At 41.3% G+C, this 18587-nt stretch overlaps 1 protein-coding gene across 3 annotated transcripts in view; it reads left to right on the top strand.

Annotated features, from left to right (window-relative positions):
- ZC3H7B (zinc finger CCCH-type containing 7B) overlaps window positions 1-18587 on the top strand; it is a 93168-nt gene that overhangs the window by 18300 nt on the left and 56281 nt on the right. For all 3 annotated transcript variants that reach the window (XM_031938819.1, XM_023505345.2, XM_031938818.1), the window contains exons 3-5: window positions 13109-13167; window positions 17892-17925; window positions 18230-18427. In XM_031938819.1, coding sequence (XP_031794679.1) covers window positions 13109-13167; window positions 17892-17925; window positions 18230-18427 — 291 coding nt within the window. The remainder of the gene's footprint in view (window positions 1-13108; window positions 13168-17891; window positions 17926-18229; window positions 18428-18587) is intronic.

Genomic DNA, 18587 nt, shown 5'->3' with positions numbered 1-18587 from the left:
TAATGGTTCATAGTCATCTCCTAGAGTTCTTTCGCTGGGTGTAGCTGGTTCAATTCATTACTAAGAGCAATGTCTTTTTTGAAAAATTATTAAATTGGTTTGTAAAGTTATTTTTATCTATTTATTTATTTTTTTCTGGATGTACATGTATATTAACTTTTAAAATGCACATTTCTTTATGAATCATGTTGAAAGAGAAAAATCAAAACAAAAAGAAAAAAAACTACAGGAGAGAAAAAAACAAAAAAGAAGTGAACATGATGTGTTGATTTACATTCAATAAAAGTGGTGTTTTAAGAGTCATGGGATTGGAGGATCATCAGTCTAGAGGTGGAAGCAGTCTGAAAGGTCCTGAGTGGATAGATCCCTGGAAGACCCAAGTTCAAATTCTGCCGTAGTCAATTATTAATTATGTGACTGCCTCTCTATGGGCCTATTTCCTCATATGTAAAATGGAAATAATATTACTCCAGGTGAGGAAATTAAAGATCAGGAAGGTGAAATGACTTGTCTGAGGTCATACATATAGAAAATGTCAGAGGTGAGATTTGAAGCAGGTTCTCAGTTTCCAAAGCCAGAGCTTTTGTTTCCACAGTTAAATTTGTTGTTGTTGAAGATCGAAGGATAGAAATGGGATGTTTAACGTAAAAAGGAAACAGTGTGGGGCATTATGGATGTCTTTCTGTATTTGAAAGGCTGTCTTCCTATGGAGAGTTTAGACTCCTGGTTTGAGGAGCAATGGAGCAATAGTTTAAAGTCAACAAGAGGCAAATTTAAGTTTGGTTTCGTTAAAGAAAAGCTAGCTAATCATTGATGCTGTCCAAAGGTGGAATGAGCCACCTCTGTAGCCCTCTGAAGTATCATTCAGTTGGTGCCAGCCTTGACCTTTCCTAGAGCTGTTATATACATTGTGGACATCGGCTTTCCGTTCAGGGAGCCTTAAGCTTGGGGCCTCTCTGTTCCCCATCCTATTTTCTTTTCTCTTAAGACTTTGCTTTCAGTTATCTGTCTGTCCAACCAACAAGCATTTATTTGGCACCTACTGTGTGCCAGGCAAGCTCAGTGAAGTACTGGGGCATTTCTCTTTTTGAAGGCATTTGTGTTTTGTTAGAGCTCTTTATTCTTCATTCATCCAATATGATGTGATTTAGGAGAGCAAATGATGTGTTTGGGGTTCAGCATCAAATGATGAGATTGTAAGCACCAAATGTTGGGGTTTGATCATGGGAAAAATTCACACTGATCATTTTCTTTGGCAGAAGGTAGATTTATTTAGGAGAAGAGATTACAGACAAAATAAAAATATATAATAGACACCAGGAGTGATAAATATGAGAGAAGGGAGAGCATATTGTTAGCAAGGAAAGTGATTTTAACAATTAATGATGGAAAAGACAAGTCCTCCAGTGGAACTCACAATTAACCAGGAGAAAGGGAAGACCCCATGAGGTTCAAGTATGTCCTTTGTTGGTAGGCTAAATCTATAGAGGAGTTTAGCCTCTATAAAAGACTCTTAAAAAATTCTAAAAGAGTTAGTTATAAGATGGAGAAAGACATCATGAGACATAGTGGGATGAGAGAAAGACACCACGGATCAGAGTGCCATGGCAAGCTGTAACTCAAGGGGTTTGGTGAAGATGGCATGAGCCACGGACAGATTTATAGGGGAAAATTAACTTCAGGAATTTGACATTTCTTGGATTTCTGAGTAGTGAGGAGAGGCTGCCCATGACCTCCACAGAGGGTGGGACTGAGGCTAAGCTGCTCCCCATCAGTGCCCTTCCCTGCCTGCCCCAGGAAGCAATTCCATCAATAGTCCAGTCCCTCTCTGTCAATCTCACCAATTACTCAGGACCCCATCACAGTAGACATTTCTCAATGCCTACATAGACTATACACCTTGATGCTCACCGAGAGGCTGAGGTGGAGACCACAGGAATAGATTCAGATTCAGAAAGAAATTGGGAGCCAATTTCCTGGCGATGAGAGCTGCCCTGTCCCGTGATAGGCTGTCTCAGGAGAGAGTTAGATCCACATCACTATAGGTCTTCAAGGGGAAGCTGGAGGATCACTTGTTGTAGGTGCTATATATATGTGGCAAGCTATAAGCTGGAGCATTTGGCTTCTGAAGGCCTTTTCATTTCTTGGATTCTGGGTTCCTATAATTCAGCAAATAATATATATATATATATAATTACCTATGACTAGTTCAATTGAATAAATCAGACTCCTAGCCTTTAGTAGAATTACAAATAACCCCATCTTCCTGCCTCACCCTTACTGGTGGAGGCAGCCGGATGGCACTATATTGGATAGAGTATAGGGTTTGGAGTCTGGAAGACCTGAATTCAAATCCAGCTTCAGACACTTCCTAGCTGTGTGATCCTGGGCAGGCTACTAAGCTTCTGTTTGCCTCTGTTTCCTCAAATGTAAAATGTGGATAATATGTATCCATATTACATAATACAATGTGGATTGTATGATATATTTGTAAAGTGTTTAGCACAGTGACTGATACATTGTTGGTCCTGTATAAATGTTAGCTATTATTATTACTGTTATGATAATGATGATGGTGATGGGACTTGTGGGAAGATCTTATTCCTAAGTTTTTGTTTTTTTAAATTTCATCTGTAGTAGAAAGAGTTCTGGCTCTTTCTGGAATTGAATTCCTACTAAGGATACCTAGTATGGACACTTGTGGTCCAGGCAAATTGCCCTTTTTCCCTGAGCCTTGGTCTTATTATTTGTAAAATGAGAGAGTTAGACCGGATGGCTAGGAAGTCACATGATTCAAAGTAACTTATTTCCCTGGGCTTGGGTTTCCTCGTCTATAAAATGTGGGGTGTGGACTACATAGAGTTGAGTCTAAATCCTTAATTCTCTGATGTGGTCTCTTAGGATCTATGTAACCTTGGTCAGATTACTTCCTCTGTAAAATGAGGTTAGACTATACAACCTCTGAGTTTGATCTAGAAGTATGATCTTATGATCAGTACGTGGTCTTCTTCAGTTATTTATATAACTAATTATAACAGTAGTCATAAAATAGCTAACATTTATATTTCAAGATTGCTGAGCACACTTTGCCTTGTTTGTTTGATGTTTTGTTTGAGCCACATGGGTATTTGCTGCAAAGATGCAGGCTGTAGCCCACCCAGGGCAATGTCCATCCATGTCCCTTCACCAGTTTTCCACAGGGCGTCCGTCTACACAGTAAGATGAAGGTCTTCTGCTTCTTTGGACATCAAGGACATCGATGGGACACAGGGATATCCATCATCGATTCTTCTCTCCTGCCGAATGACCAGCCCATCTCGAACCCCTACATTGCTATGGCTGAAAAGGATCATTGCCCAGTGATCAACTTTCTGGTGATGAACCTCTCCATCCTTAGCAAGGTCGGTCCTTGAACGACAGAAACGTGTGGCAAGTCAGCCTGGGTCTCTCCAGGGGCTGTCATGAGGATCAACCAAGTTCATATATGTAAAGCGTGTTTGTAAGTGTAAAGTATTTTTAAAATGTCCGCTGTTAATATTGTCATTGCAATCTGGAGTGAAGTTCACCAATTAGATCTGTTGGGAGTAGTCGTAAGAGGAGAAAATGTCGGGCGTGTTGGAACAAGCCAGCCTGGCATCCTCGCTACCAGAGCGTCTGGGGCTGGTCCATTGTTTGAGCTTGGGAGTTTGAGCTAAAGTGAGTTAAACCAATTGGGTGTCCAGCAGCAACATTGTAAGCCTCTTGAGAACAGAGAGCCATTGGGTGGCCCAAGGAGAGGCTACCAATGCACGTGGGAAGTGGAGCAGGTCCAAGCTCCCATGCCCATCCAATGTATTTGTAGCCTGGCCAAGATAGGGAGCCAGCCTAAAAAAAAAAAAGGAGGAAAAGTGGAGGTCCATATTAAGTACAATCATGATTTCAGGGGATGCTGGGTGGGGCCCTTGAAATGTCAGCTACATTATGGGAACAAGTGTTGCTTTGGATGTGAAATAATGATGATAATGATGATGATGTAAAAGAGCTCACGTTTCTATCATTTCCAAAATGTTTTCCTCATAATGAGGTCCAATGAGGAAAGGGTGCAAGTTCACTGTGCCTGTTTCATGGGCTGAGGCAGAGAGAGGGTAAGGGCTTGCTCAGGATCCTACATTGACTACATAGTCAATGGCAAATTCTGGTTGCCATATCTCGTTTTCTTTGCTTTTAATTTTAATTCATTGTTCACTCTGGGAATCTAGGTGAGTTCCATTTCCCCAGGGCCTTTTGTTCACTTGCCCTTTGGAGCCATTGATTTTTTTTTTTTTTTTTATTCCAGATTTCATATTTGGGCTTTTGGTCTCTTTATGTTAGCCTTTAACTCCTGAAGCACATTGGATACAATATTCCTGTCTCTCTTTCCTGCCCTGGCCCTGGTCTCACATAGTCCTATATTTTTTGCAACCAACCCCCTTCCCCTTTTTCCTAGGATTAGGATGAGAAAAATGGTTTCAAACAGCCTACACTGGTTCGATTACTTTTACAATTCCATAAATTTTATGCTTTCTTCATGTGTCTCTGATATTGATCACCAGCTCCTACTGCCTCACATACAAGACCTGTTGTCCTGAGACTCTGCATGAAATACTGGGAATCTCATCTAGGGGTTGTTCCCCCAAATGTTGTTGTTTGCCTTTGATTCTTGAAGAAGACTATGATATCAGAGAGGGATACTATGACATGCAAGTGAATGGGATTTAAGTGAGGGAGGGCAAAGTCACTAACCTTACTCTCTCTTCCAGAGCCATCTGGGTAAATGTGGCAGAATAGACCAGGATACCTCGAGATGGCCTTGGATGCAGGGGGAGACCTTAATCCCCCATTTAGTAACTGAGAAGAAGAGACTTATTGCTGTTATGTGACATGAATGAACGAATGAACACCTCACATTTCTATGGCCCTCTGAAGTTTTTGTAAATTGTCTTCTTTGTACCTAATTGTTGAGGTATAGATATCCCCATTATAAAGACAGAGGAGCTGAAGCTCCATGTTGGGACATTTAAACTAAATGGGTTTGCCATTTCTCTTCTGACTTTCAGTCCAGATATCTTTCCAATTCTATTCTGATATAAAGTCTCTCTTGGATGAGAGATCAGACTTGTTTTCCACAGCCCTAGATGTTGTGAAGGCAGATTTGGGCTTAATTTAAAAGAAAACTTCCTACCAATGAGAGCTGCTCCTCATTGGCTAGCTGGGGAAGTGGTGGGGACTTGTATTGAAAGACTCTAAGCAGTAGTGCTTATTCATTGCATTAGATGAGGGACTCCTACACTTCCTCCTTCCAGCTTTTGTGAAAGGAAGCTCAGAGAAATGTCTCCTTTTTTTCTGTAATTACTCTTATTCTGTCCCGAACAAGCACCAAATAAGATGGGCATTCCCATATCCATAGCAGAGCAGCAAAATAGGATTGGATGTGAAACTCTTCTGGACATCCTGCTTTTCTTTAAAATATTTAATAAGTTCACCTTGCAAGTTTCAAAGTTCTCCTGCTTGCCTAAATTTTTTTTCCTGAACTTTTTCTTTCTGCATTAAAAAAAAGAAAGATGCCTCAATAACCTTCTTCTTCTTTTTGTTGTTGTTCTTCTTGTTCTTGTTCTTTTTGTTGTTGTTGTTGTTCTTTTTGTTGTTGTTGTTCATGTTGTTCTTATTCTTTTTGTTGTTGTTGTTCTTCATGTTGTTCTTTTTGTTGTTGTTGTTCTTCTTCTTGTTTTTGTTGTTGTTGTTGTTGTTGTTCTTCTTGTCTCACCATCTCTTCCTTCCCCCCTTCTCTGTCTCTCTGTCTTCTCCTCTTTCTCCTTCTCCTTCTTCTTGTTCTTCTTTCTCTACTTCCTCCTCCTTCTCCTCCTCCTCTTCCTCCTTTTCCTTCTCCTCTTCCTCTTCTTTCTTTTTCCCCCATCTTCTCCTCCTCTTCCTCCTTTTTTGCCTTCCTCTTTCTCTTTCTTCTCCTTTCCCCCCTATGCTATACCGTTCCTCCTCCTCTCCCCCAGGCTTTCCTTATATCCACTCTCATTGGGGAAAAAAAAAGAAAATCCCCTGTAACAAATATATTTAGTAAAGCCAATTTCCACATTTGCTGTATCTGAAAACAATTGGCTCATTGCCCATCTGGAGCCTTTCTCTTTCCCCGGTGCCCACTCAGTCTCTTCTTCCCTTTCACATTCACACAAGTTGTATATTTCCTTTTTTTCTCTAATCCCCAATTGCAGCTGATTAAGTCATTCAGCAAACATTAACAAAGTCCCTACTGTGTTCAAGGTCTTGTATTTAGGCACAGAAGTGAAGATAGAGAGATGGGAGAGCTGGACTCTGAACTCCCAGAGTTTATAATCTGGTTGGTGAGATAAGACATGGAGCCACAAGAATGACCCACAGTAACCTCTCACTTTATGACTGAACCATTTCCACACTGACTTTCTCATTTGAATCACAATAACCCTGTGAAGGAAGCAGGGTAGGGAGTATTATCTCAAACATTTTTGTTCCATCATTTTCAGTAATGTCTGACTGGGACTCCATTTGGGTTTTCTTGGCAGAGATACTGGGGTAGCTTGCCAATTCCTTCTCTAGCTCATTTTGCAGATGAGGAAACTGAGGCAATAGGATTAGGGTAATTTTTTTTTTTTTTACAACATTATCCCTTGCACTCACTTCTGTTCCGATTTTTCCCTCCCACCCTCCACCCCTCCCCTAGATGGCAAGGAGTCCTATATATGTTGAATATGTCCTAGTATATCCTAGATACAATGTATGTGTGCAGATCTAAACAGTTTTCTTTTTGCCCAGGGAGAATTGGATTCAGAAGGTAGAAATAACCCAGGAAAAAAAACCAAAATGCAAACAGTTTACATTCATTTCCCAGTGTTTTTTTCTTTGGGTGTAGCTGCTTCTGTCCATCATTGATCAATTGAAACTGAATTAGGTCTCTTTGTCAAAGAAATCCACTTCCATCAGAGTACATCTTCATACAGTATCGTTGTTAAGGTATATAATGATCTCTTGGTTCTGCTCATTTCACTTAGCATCAGTTCATGTAATTCTCTCCAAGCCTCTCTGTATTCATCCTGCTGGTCATTTCTTACAGAACAATAATATTCCATAACATTCATATACCACAATTTACCCAACCATTCTCCAATTGATGGGCATCCATTCATTTTCCAGTTTCTAGCCACTACAAACAGGGCTGCCACAAACATTTTGGCACATACTGGTCCCTTTCCCTTCTTTAGTATCTCCTTGGGGTATAAGCCCAGTAGAAACACTGCTGGATCAAAGGGTATGCACAGTTTGATAACTTTTTGGGCATAATTCCAGATTGCTCTCCAGAATGGTTGGATTCGTTCACAGCTCCACCAACAATGTATCGGTGTCCCAGTTTTCCCACATCCCCTCCAACACTCATCATTATTTTTTCCTGTCATCTTAGCCTATCTGACAGGTGTGTAGTGATATCTCAGAGTTATCTTAATTTGCATTTCTCTGATTAATAATGATTTGGAACATTCTTTCATATGAGTGGTAATGATTTCAATTTCATCATCTGAAAATTGTCTGTTCATATCCTTTGACCATTTTTCAATTGGAGAATGACTTGGTTTCTTATAAATTAGAGTCAGTTCTCTATATATTTTGGAAATGAGGCCTTTATCGGAACCTTTAACTGTGAAGATGTTTTCCCAGTTTGTTGCTTCCCTTCTAATCTTGTTTACATTAGTTTTGTTTGTACAGAAGCTTTTTAATTTGATGTAATCAAAATTTTCTATTTCGTGATCAATAATGGTCTCTAATTTGTCTTTAGTCACAAATTTCTTCCTCTTCCACAAGTCTGAGAGATAAACTATCCTATGTTCCTCCAATTTGTTTATAATCTCGTTCTTTATGTCTAAATCATGGACCCATTTTGATCATAGGTGTTAAGTGTGGGTCCATAAGGCAATAGGATTAAATGTCTTGCCCAGAGTCAAAAGCTAGTAAATGTCTGAGGCTGGATTTGAACTCAGAAAGATGAGTCTTTGTGACTCCAGGCCTGGTGCTCTGTCACCTAGCTGCCTCATCCTAAACTTTACAAATGGAGAAACTGAGGCCTTAAGAGGGAAAGTAGTTTTTACAGAATCCCAGAGCTAGCAAAAACCTCAGAGCCATTTTGTCCAACCTCTACCCGGACAAAAATCCTGTCTCTAGCCTGACCGTTGATCATCCAGACCCTCCTTCAAGCCCTTCAGTGAGGGGAGATCCTTCTGAAATCCTTGCATACATCACCTACTCTCTCAAGCTGTCCCTTCCCCTGTTACATCTGAAACCATGGGATGTGTTGTCTCCCCATTAGAACGGGAGTTTACCGAGGTCAGGAACTGTTTTTCTTTTTTGTGTCCCTAGTATGTAGTATGCTATGTTGCGCAGAGTAGGTGCTACTAGAGTAGCTAAATGGTTTTTCCTTCACTCTTCATATTTCAGAAAACAGCTCATTCTACTGTTGGAGTGATTAACTGTTAAGGATTTCCCCCATTTCTTGGGCCTCGTCTGCCTCCTTATTTTTCTGTAGGAAGAGTGAGAAATCTCACCTCTGCCTCTTATATAGTTATGTCTCCCTGGGGAGGTCACAACCTCTGATCTTTAGTTTCCTCATCTGCAGAATTTTGCCACTGATAAGCATAGAATAAATTGATAATAATAACAATAACTAACATTTATATAATGTCATGATCTGCCCACAATCTGCCGGGCACTATGCTGAGTGCTTTAAAATTATTATCTCCCCCAACCCTGGAAGGTGGGTGCTTTTGTTATCTCTGTTTTACAGATGAAGAAACTCAAAAAGGCCATAGATGGAAAAGGGCCAAAAGAGTTTAAGTAGTACTTTTTATGGTAGCAACAAACCGTAAGGGAGGCAGGTGCCCATTGATTGGGGAATGGCTGAATAAAGGGGGAATCTGTTACTAGGATGGATCATTATTACACCATAAGAAGTAGGAAAGATGAAGAATTCAGAGGAACTTGGGAAGGTTTGTGCAGGATGGGTAAAGCAAAGAAACCAACCCTGATGTGCTGATCAGCCCTATCTCCAGAGAACTGATGGGGAAGCCAGATTCCTTTCTTTCCAGAGATAGGTGGTGGACTACGGGTGCAGAACAAGACATACCTTGTCAGTTGTGCCCAATACATTGATCTGTTTTGCTTAATTATACTTTGATATAAGAGACTGATCTAGTGGGTGTGGGGAGAGTTACTGGGAAGTTATCATATTGTCTTCCTTTAGAAATAAGGAAACTGAAGCCTGGAGAGGGGAAGGGACATGAATAGGGACATACTTATCCTAAGTAGTCGATTTGAGAATTGAACCTAGAACTCTAATTCCAAATCTGGCATCCTTTCAACTCTACCAAGTTGCTCAATTCATATGTCTTGAAAAATAAAAAGCTTTCATAAAAAAATGAAAAAAAAAAAAGAATGGAAATGGAAAATGGAAAATGACTGGGAAAAAAATAGCACCAATCTAGATTATTTAAAATAATAATGGGGCAGCTAGCGGGCATATTGGATAGAGCACTAGCCCTGAAGTCAGGAGAATCTGAGTTCAAATCCAGCCTGAGACATTTAACATTTCCTAATTGTATGACTCTGGGCAAAACCACTTAACCCCAATTTCCTCACAAAAACAAAGAAAACAATAGTAACATGAAGGAGTTGGGTCAAAGTCTTTTTTAGTTCTGGATCTAGAAAACTATGATCCACAAAAAGGATATAAAGACATATGAGGAAAAAGTTGCAAACTCTGAATCACCAGACACATGCTCTACATGTTGAATCTGTGTAGATTCAACTTTTCCCAACTTTTCTTTGACATTGTTCCTACCTTTCTTAGGTTTATCCCATCTCTTAGGCTTATCTTTGGGGTTTCCTCCTGCTTAAGGCTAGCCAGGCCCTGGGCTGAGAATGGATGTGTTCAAGGGGAGAAAAGCAATATCTGTCCTTAGTCTGTGTGCATGCATTTGGATCTCTCTATCAATGAGAAATGACTTCTGTTACAAGCTGATTCTGTATACCTGCTACCTCTCTCCCCCCCCCCCCCCCCCCCCCCCGACATGCAGAATTGGGGTAAACTTATTGAAACATTTGGGAAAAAATGTTCTTTGCTCAATTCAAGGATTTTCTGTTTGGCCTCTTATGTTCCTATAATCTATGAACTGGACTGATGTTCTCCTTAAGCTTCCTGGGGATTTCTGGGTTCTTAGTAAATGTGATTTGATGAAAAGACTGATGGATCTGAATTGTACTTTTGTTGTTAATTAGCTGTGTGACCTTGGGCCGCTCACTCTATGGGTCTCAGTTTTTTGATTTGTAAAATGAGGCAGTTGGATGGTACTATTTCTAAGATCCTTTTCAGCTTTAATATCCCATGGTCAGATTTTCAATCAAATGAAAATTCCTTATGGAGGGAGGCTGGTATCTGTTTATCACATATTTTCGGAAGGCATGGTGTGAACTGTGCAGTCTGGTGTGAATTGAGCAGCTTGGTAGAGTTGAAAGGATGCCAGATTTGGAATTAGAGTTCTAGGTTCAATTCTCAAATCGACTACTTAGGATAAGTATGTCCCTATTCATGTCCCTTCCCGTCTCCAGGCTTCAGTTTCCTTATTTCTAAAGGAAGACAATATGATAGAATCCTGAATTTGTAATTCAAGATCCTGAGTTCAAATGCTGGCTTTGCTCCTTATTACCTGTGACCAGTGAATGTCTCTGGGCTGCTGTGACTTGTTTGTAAACTGAGGCTGCAGTCCTTTCAGGCTCCAGGTCTGTGATCTTGTGACTTAGATATTTTCTTTCATCTCTGAAGTCTGTGCTAGGTCCTTGGATTAAGTTTATTTGGGGGATTCCAAGGTGTGGAAGGGCTGGTTCCTAAGAGTATCCCTCTCTAGGAACCTTCTAAGCTATGATATGTCCCGGGACTCAGGTGAGTTCAATACACATTTTAGGAGGGATGTTGGCAGACTGAGATAATTCCAAGGTGGTAAGGGGCCCAGAAGCCATGATATGTGAAGGTTGGTTACTCTGGAGAAAAAAGAAATGTTGATATGTTAGAAGAAAATTAAAAAATAAAATTCTGACATGACCAAAGACCAGCTAAAAGCATTTCCATATACACAGCAGAACAGATAAAGATGATTGGAAGCAAAGCTGCACATCTTAATGCTATATAGCTCACTCAAAAAAATTTTAAAGAATTCAACATGAAACTTTTTAAAATAATAGCTTTTTATTTTCAAAATATATGTAAAGATAGTTTTCAACATTTACTCCTGTGTTCCAAAATTTTCTCCCTCCCTTCCCTCTCTCTCCTCCCCTAGACAGCAAGTAATCCAATATACAACATGAAACTTTCAAAGCTGTCCTGATTGTTAGTGATTCCTTTGGGCCTTCCTTCAGTTCTTTTTGCATTAAAAATGCTTGAAAGACACTCTTTTCTTTCTTTTTTATTGGTACTTTTACTTCTAGCCCCCTCCTTGAAAAAGAAAAGAAAAATTAACCTTTCGTTACAAATATGCATGAGCAGACAAAATTGTTTCCCACATTGGTTAAGCCCAATAAAGTTTTTATTCTGTATCTTTTTCATTGGTTCTTTCTTTTTTTTTTTCTTTTTTTTTTATGAAAGCTTTTTATTTTTCAAGACATATGCAATTTCCCCCCAAAACATATGCAGATACTTTCATTTCTAGCCCTTTCCTTGAAAAAGAAAAGAAAAATTAACTCTTCATTACAAATATGCCTGATCAGACAACATAGGTTTCCACATTGGTTAAGTCCAATAAAGAAAGTTCTTATTCTGTATATTTTTATTGCTACTTTCATTTCTAGCCCTTTCCTTGAAAAAAAAGAAAAAAGAAAAATTAACTCTTTGTTACAAATATACACAGACAAACTAGGTTCCCATATCCAATCATTTCTAGTCCTTTCCTTGAGAAAGAAAAATTAGCTCCCTTGTTACAAATGTGCAGATCAGACAAAATGGGTTCCCACACTGGTTAAGTCCAATAAAGAAAGTTCTTATTCTGTATCTTGAGCCCATTCCCCTATCCTCTCACCTCAGTCAGGAGGTTGGTAATTTGCTTTTTCAGCTTTCTTCTGGAATGGTCACTGTATTGATTAGAGTCTTTTTTTTAGTGGTTGTCCTTAAAGTGTTGTTGTTACATACGTTGTTCTTTTGTTTCTGCTTTCTTTGCTCTGCATCAGTTCATTCCATCACATGATATACCTTAATTTGCTCAGTCATTCTGTAATTCGGGTTGTTGGAAGGAGGTGGGATGGCAATGAGTTAGAGGGAGGCAAGTATTGTTTCAACATAAGAAAATAACACTTCCTAATAGTAAGAGCTGGCCAGAGGTGGAATAAGGTGACACAAGTATTAAGGGCAAAGCTAGGGTATTTGAACTCAGGGCTTTTGATTACCAATCCCATACCTTTTCCACTGTCCCTGACTGCCTTCTTAATTTCTAATTCTTGTCCGATTCTTTTTATACAGCAAAATAATGGTTTGGACGTGTATACTTATATTGTATTTAATTTATACTTTAACATATTTAACATGTATTGGTCAACCTGCCATCCCGGAGAGGGGATGGGAGGAAGGAGGGGAAAAATTGGAACAAAAGGTTTGGCAATTGTCAATGCTGTAAAATTACCCATACGTATAACCTGTAAATAAAAAGCTATAATTAAAAAAAAAAATTCTAATTCTTAAAGTTCTGTGATACTTTGAGATCCAAGCACACCATTAGTAAACAAAAGGTATCCATGTCCTCCACTGAGCTCCCTGAGTACCTGAGGCAGGGAGGTATGGAAGGGAGGCAGGTTTGGCCAAATACTCTTGGTGAATTCAGGTGTTCTCTCCTGTTAAGAATCACATCCAAGGGTCATCATCCCAGCTCTGTACACTGTGATCCTGAGGGCTGAGGGGAGGAGCCCCTTCCTGAGCAGCCCCAGCCCCTGGTCACAAAGTCCCTTGGAACTGGGGATGGGGTGAGATCTGCTGGGGAGGCCAAAGAACATCCAGAATGACCTTTTTTTTCCTCCTCAGAGACTAATGGAGAGGCAGAAAAGAAAGGAAGAAATAGAGAAAGGACTTCAGTTCATCCAGTAAGTCTTTTTTTTTTTTAAAGGACTTTGAGGCTGGGAACTTGGATTGTTGGGACAGAGATTGTGTGTGTGTGTGTGTGTGCGCAGCTATGAGATCATACAATTGTTTACCTACATTCATACATATACTTTTCCTTCTCATACGCATAACACAAACATTCTGTTTTCTTATACAATTTACAGAGACTCCAGTATGTTATGGCTTTAATTTTCTTTCTTTCTTTCTTTTTTTGTCTAGACCTTTTCAGCAGGGTAGGTAACTTCCAGTATGGAACCTCTATCCCTTGAAGCAGATTGCCAACTTCTCTGTACCTGAGGGTCTTAAAGAATTGTCTAGGGACACTGAGAGGTCCTTTTGCCCAGAGTCCCACAGAAGGATTTGAATCCGGGTCTTCTTGAACTCCTGATTTCTCCCTCTTCCACTATCCCACAGCCTTGGTAGATCATATCCCACAGTGTTAAAGTAAAACCACAATATGGAGGGCTTCCTCAATAGCCAAGGCAGGGGAGAAGTTGCAGTTTCTGCTCCCCTCCTCCTGCCTGCCTCTTCCACTCCCCAAGAAGTGGCAAACACCTGTCCTTCAGATATATTCCTAACTCCTTATGTGATGTATCCTTCCTTTCCACCATTTTGTGACTGGCCACACTTGCTGTTGCCATCAAGTAGTAAAAGGCTTCATTTCACAGAATCAGATTAGAGCAGAATCCCCCTGAAATACTGACATAAGATCTTTGGCTGTGGAGAATTACTCAACAATACTCTCAGCCTCCAGCCTGCCCTGGCAGGAACGCCTCCAAACTGCCTCCCCGCTCGTAGACTCTTCCCAGAAGGCTTTCTGAGCTTCCTTATCAGGAAGCACCCAATTCCTCGAAGCTCAAGAGCATTGGTGGGTGGGGAACTGGCTACTGCCATTATTCAGAGGGCTAATTATTTTTTTTCCAGTGGACCAATTATTCTATTAATAGGGAAGCCCACAATGAGGAAATCTGCTAATACAGATGGGTATCCCTTGCTTTGCAGTTTCTAGTCTCAGAATGTCATCTGAGGCACTGAGACTGAATGTCTTGTTCACTGTCACATAACCAGTAAGTGCCAGACGTGGGGCTTGAACTTGAAATCTGCTCTGGCCACTTGCTGTCTTCCTGCAGTATAATCTATTGAAGGAATCTATGTTAGTGACGTCACTTAAGTGGACTGGAACTTCCCGGATGGCGGGGTTCTATTAGGTTACTTAAGGTGCCTTGGGAGCTGTTTGGTAGTTAGGAGTCACATGATCTCTCTGGGTCCTTTTGGCTCTAAATCCCTTATCTCAGGAGGGCAGGGTTAGAGCAGCTCTGGCCAAGCTGAGGCTGAGCAGAGTATTTTACCTGAGTGAACTGAACCCTTGTGCATCATTTTATACATTCGTGTGACAAAAAGCGCTAAAGTGAATGAATCACATGATTTAAAAAATAAATAAATAAAGAGAAGAATGCAGATGTCCAAATGAGGTTGTAGTCATCACTGAAAGCAGAATCAGGAGAGAGACCTTAGAATAGGGAATGTCAGAGCTGGAGGAAGCTTAGAACAAGAAATGTCAGAGATGAAGAGAACTTAGAACAAGAAATGTCAGAGTTGGAGCTTAGGGTAGGGAATGTCAGAGCTGGAGGGAGCTTGGAACAGGGAATGTCAGAGCTGGGAAGGGTCTTAGGACAGGTAATGTCAGAGCTGGAGGGAGCTTAGAACAGGGGATGTCAAAACATTTTGGGACGTGGCCAATGTAGGAATTTGCTTTGCTTGTCAATACATATTTGTTGCAAGGCTTTCCCTTTTTTTTTCCTTCCTATTTTCCACTGAGGAGGAGAATGGAGAGGAAGATTAGAGAAATGCTTGTTAATTGAAAAAAATCAGAGGATATCAGGTCTTAGATAGAGCTTAGAACAAGGGATGTTACAGCCAGGAGGGAGCTCTGAGCTCATCCTTGGTCAGCTTCTCAGGCTGTGAGGGGAGGAGTGACTTGTCTAAGGTCACAAAGTTTTGAGCAGTGATGATGGTATCAGGGTGATGAGTTTTCTCCCCCTCACTCCAGGGGCCGCCTGACAGGCAACAGCCAGGACTGTGCATGAGCTCAGGCATCGGTTTAACAAGTAGTTGCTGCTTCATTAGCTTGGTGTTTACCCATTTTTTCATATAATCTCTGCAAACATTTAAGTGACTCTGGTGTGGGAAGCTCTGAATTACGGGAGCTGCAAAGAGAGATGCGATATTACCATGACCTTCAGCCAGCTTATGTTCCGGGAGGGCTCAGAGTCCCCAGCAGGAGCGTGTCTTACCAAGATGTGGCCTCGGGGTCGCTAGGATACAATGGAAAGGGCTCTGGGTTTGGAGTTTGGTCATTCCAGCTGTGTGACCCCATTTCTGCCCTTTCTTGCCTCAATTTCCTCTCCCTGTAAAGTCCATAGTTCGGTTTCAGATCCTGGTCTGGGAAGCTCCATGGGAAGGGTGAGACCCTATGGAGTTGGTTGGTCCCAGGAAGGCTTCCCAAAGCCAGTGAGACTTGTGCCTCCCCAGTGCTTGCTTAATAAATGTTTGCTGACTCAGTTGATTGGATTGGATTCATCCAAAAGGAATATTTGAAAAATTCACCCAAAATGAAAGCAGTGAAGAGTCTGGCCTGACTAGACCGAAGAGACAGCATGGAATGGAGCAAGAGCAAAATTGGCAGTCAGAGGATCTGAGTTCAAATTTCCCCTCAGTCACTACCTGGGTCCCTTCTGTCTGAGGATCTGATTGTCATAACAACCCTGCAAGGAAGACGATATTGCTACTCCCAGTTTATCGATGAGAAAATGGAGGCTGAAAGAGATTTTGTGATTTGACTAGGGTCACCCAGCTAAGAGCTAGTATCTTCAGCAACCTTAAGATTCAGGTTAATTAAGCTGGGTGGCCAAGTCATCTCAGTTCTGGGGAGTACTTTTTCTTTAAAATGGAGATTGCAAAAAAAAAAAAAAAATTGAAAATGGGGATTGTAGCGCCTGAAGGATTTGTTTCATTGAGTTATGGTGAAGATCAAATATGAAAGCTCTTTGTAAACATTAGAATTCTATGTAACTGTCATTGTTAAGTTGGAGGTAGATTGTGGCCTTGAATGTCAGGAGCAGGAATCCTACCAGTGTGGCCTTGTTTGGGTCTGGAGTCTGGAAGATTCCTCTTCAAATCTCGTTTTAGACACTATAAGCTGTATGATCCTGGGCAAGTCACATACTTAATCCTATTTGCCTCAGATTCCTCATCTGTCAAATGATCTTGAGAAGGAAATGTCAAACTACTCCAGTATTTCTGCCAAGAAAATCCCAAATGGGGTCATGAAGAGTAAGATATCACCAAAATACAAGAAAATGAGAGTGGTACTATTGGTTAAGATTTGGACTGGACGGATTGTCCTTTCAGCTGTAAAATTTTAGGAACCCAAATATCTTGGGTTGATGACATCCATAAAGTTGAATTGACTTTCTGTGGCCATAGAAGAAAAGAGCCTTACATGCCAATGAAAAGACAGGTCATTCTGTTGGCCTCTTGAGAAGGGGTGATAGGTGTCATCCATCCATTTATCCATCTGCCATCCATCCATTCATCTATTCATGTATTCACCATCCATACCATTTATCCACTCATCTATCCTTTCATCCATCATCGTTCCATCCCTCCATTCACCTTATCCATCTATCAACCAATCATCTATGCACCCTCTATCCACCATCCAGCCATCAAACAACCATCTACTATTCATCCATCTATCCATCCATCTAACCATCTATCTATCTATCTATCAACCAATCAAATATCCATCATCCATCCCTCCATTTATCTATCCCTCTATTCACCATCCATTCCATCTATTCACCTATCCATCCATCTAGCCTTTAATCCATCATCCATCCATCTCTCTACCCACCTATCCATCTATCAACCAACCATCTATCCATCATCTATCCATGCATCAACTAACCATCTACTATCCATCCATCCGAGCATGCAATGCATCTATCAACCAACCCATATATCCATCCATCCATGCCTCCATCTATCCATCAACCAATCAAATATTCATCCATTCATCCGTCCATCTATTCATTCATTCATCATCCATCCATCCATTCATTTATTCAAAATAGATTTATTAATCACTAACTGTGTGGGAATAAAAAAAAAAAAAAAAAAACATAACCCCTGGCTCTACTCTCAAGACTCTTACACTCGAAAAGGGAGGGAAGGACCAGACTCAAATTGTGAAGCTAAAAGGGAGAGAGGGCTCTCTGCAAAGGACAGGTGCAGGTCCAGTCCTTGGATCATTTTTGGTTGGAGAAGGGATAAATATCTCATTTGATTCTCACCATAACCCTGGGAGATAGGTGTTATTACTATCCTTATTTAAAAGATGAAGAACCTGAAGCAGATAGTTGCTAAATGACCTGTTCAGGGTCACTGGTAAGTGTCAGAGGTTGGATTTAAACTCAGGGCCTCCTGACTCCAGCTCTGGCACTCTATCCAACGTGCCACTTATGTGGCAATAGGTAATAAATGTTGGTTGTTGGCAATGGTAACAATGAGGAAGGACACTGGAGGCACTGAGCCTAGAAGGCAACACAGAACCCCAGTTAAAGGGATCTCATCTCTCTACCTGCTACCAGGCTGGATGCTTGGGCCCAGGTCTTACCTGGAACGTGTTTCCTTATGCCCTTAGGTCCACGATATCACTAAAGCAAGAAGATTATGAGGTAGGTGAACTCCCCCTGGAAAAGGGGTGACCCTGAAGAGGGGCACAGAATAATCAGCCTCTTCCCTAGCCCTCCAGGTTCCATTTTAAGGAGGGCAGTGGGTCCAGGGGTGGGAACCACTCCCCTCCCTGGTGGAGACCACAGGGGCTCTTCCAAGGAAGGCTGAGTGGGTAGGGCAGGGATTGGTCCTCAGGGTCAGGGAGCAGATTTGCTTCTAGGGGTTGGACGTTGGAGGGTGGTAGAGCTTCCTGCCTGTTCTCCCCACACCTGGACATCTCTCTCTTGCCCCTCTGTGGGAGCCCAGGCCTTTCTCCACAAATTGGTTTGGAACCTGTTTGCTGAGGGGAATGACTTGTTCCGGGAGAAGGATTTCAAGCAGGCGTTGGTGCAGTACGTGGAGGGGCTGAATGTGGCTGACTATGCTGCCTCCGATGAGGTGACCCTGCCTCGGGAGCTCCTCTGTAAGCTGCATGTCAACCGAGCTGCCTGTTATTTCAGCATGGTGAGGATACAACCGGCCCCTGAAGGCCATCAGCCTTCTCCATTTGCTCCTGCTCCCATGGCCTTCGGTCTCCCCCCAACTTTTCTTACTTCTTCAGCCTCCATCTTCCTTTGTTCATGCTTCCTACACTCCATGCAAAACTCCCACCTCCTTCTGCCTC

The sequence above is a fragment of the Sarcophilus harrisii genome, chromosome 5, assembly GCF_902635505.1.
Source record: "Sarcophilus harrisii chromosome 5, mSarHar1.11, whole genome shotgun sequence".
NCBI classification, from domain to species: domain Eukaryota; kingdom Metazoa; phylum Chordata; class Mammalia; order Dasyuromorphia; family Dasyuridae; genus Sarcophilus; species Sarcophilus harrisii.
This window is presented reverse-complemented; position numbering and strand designations above follow the sequence as displayed.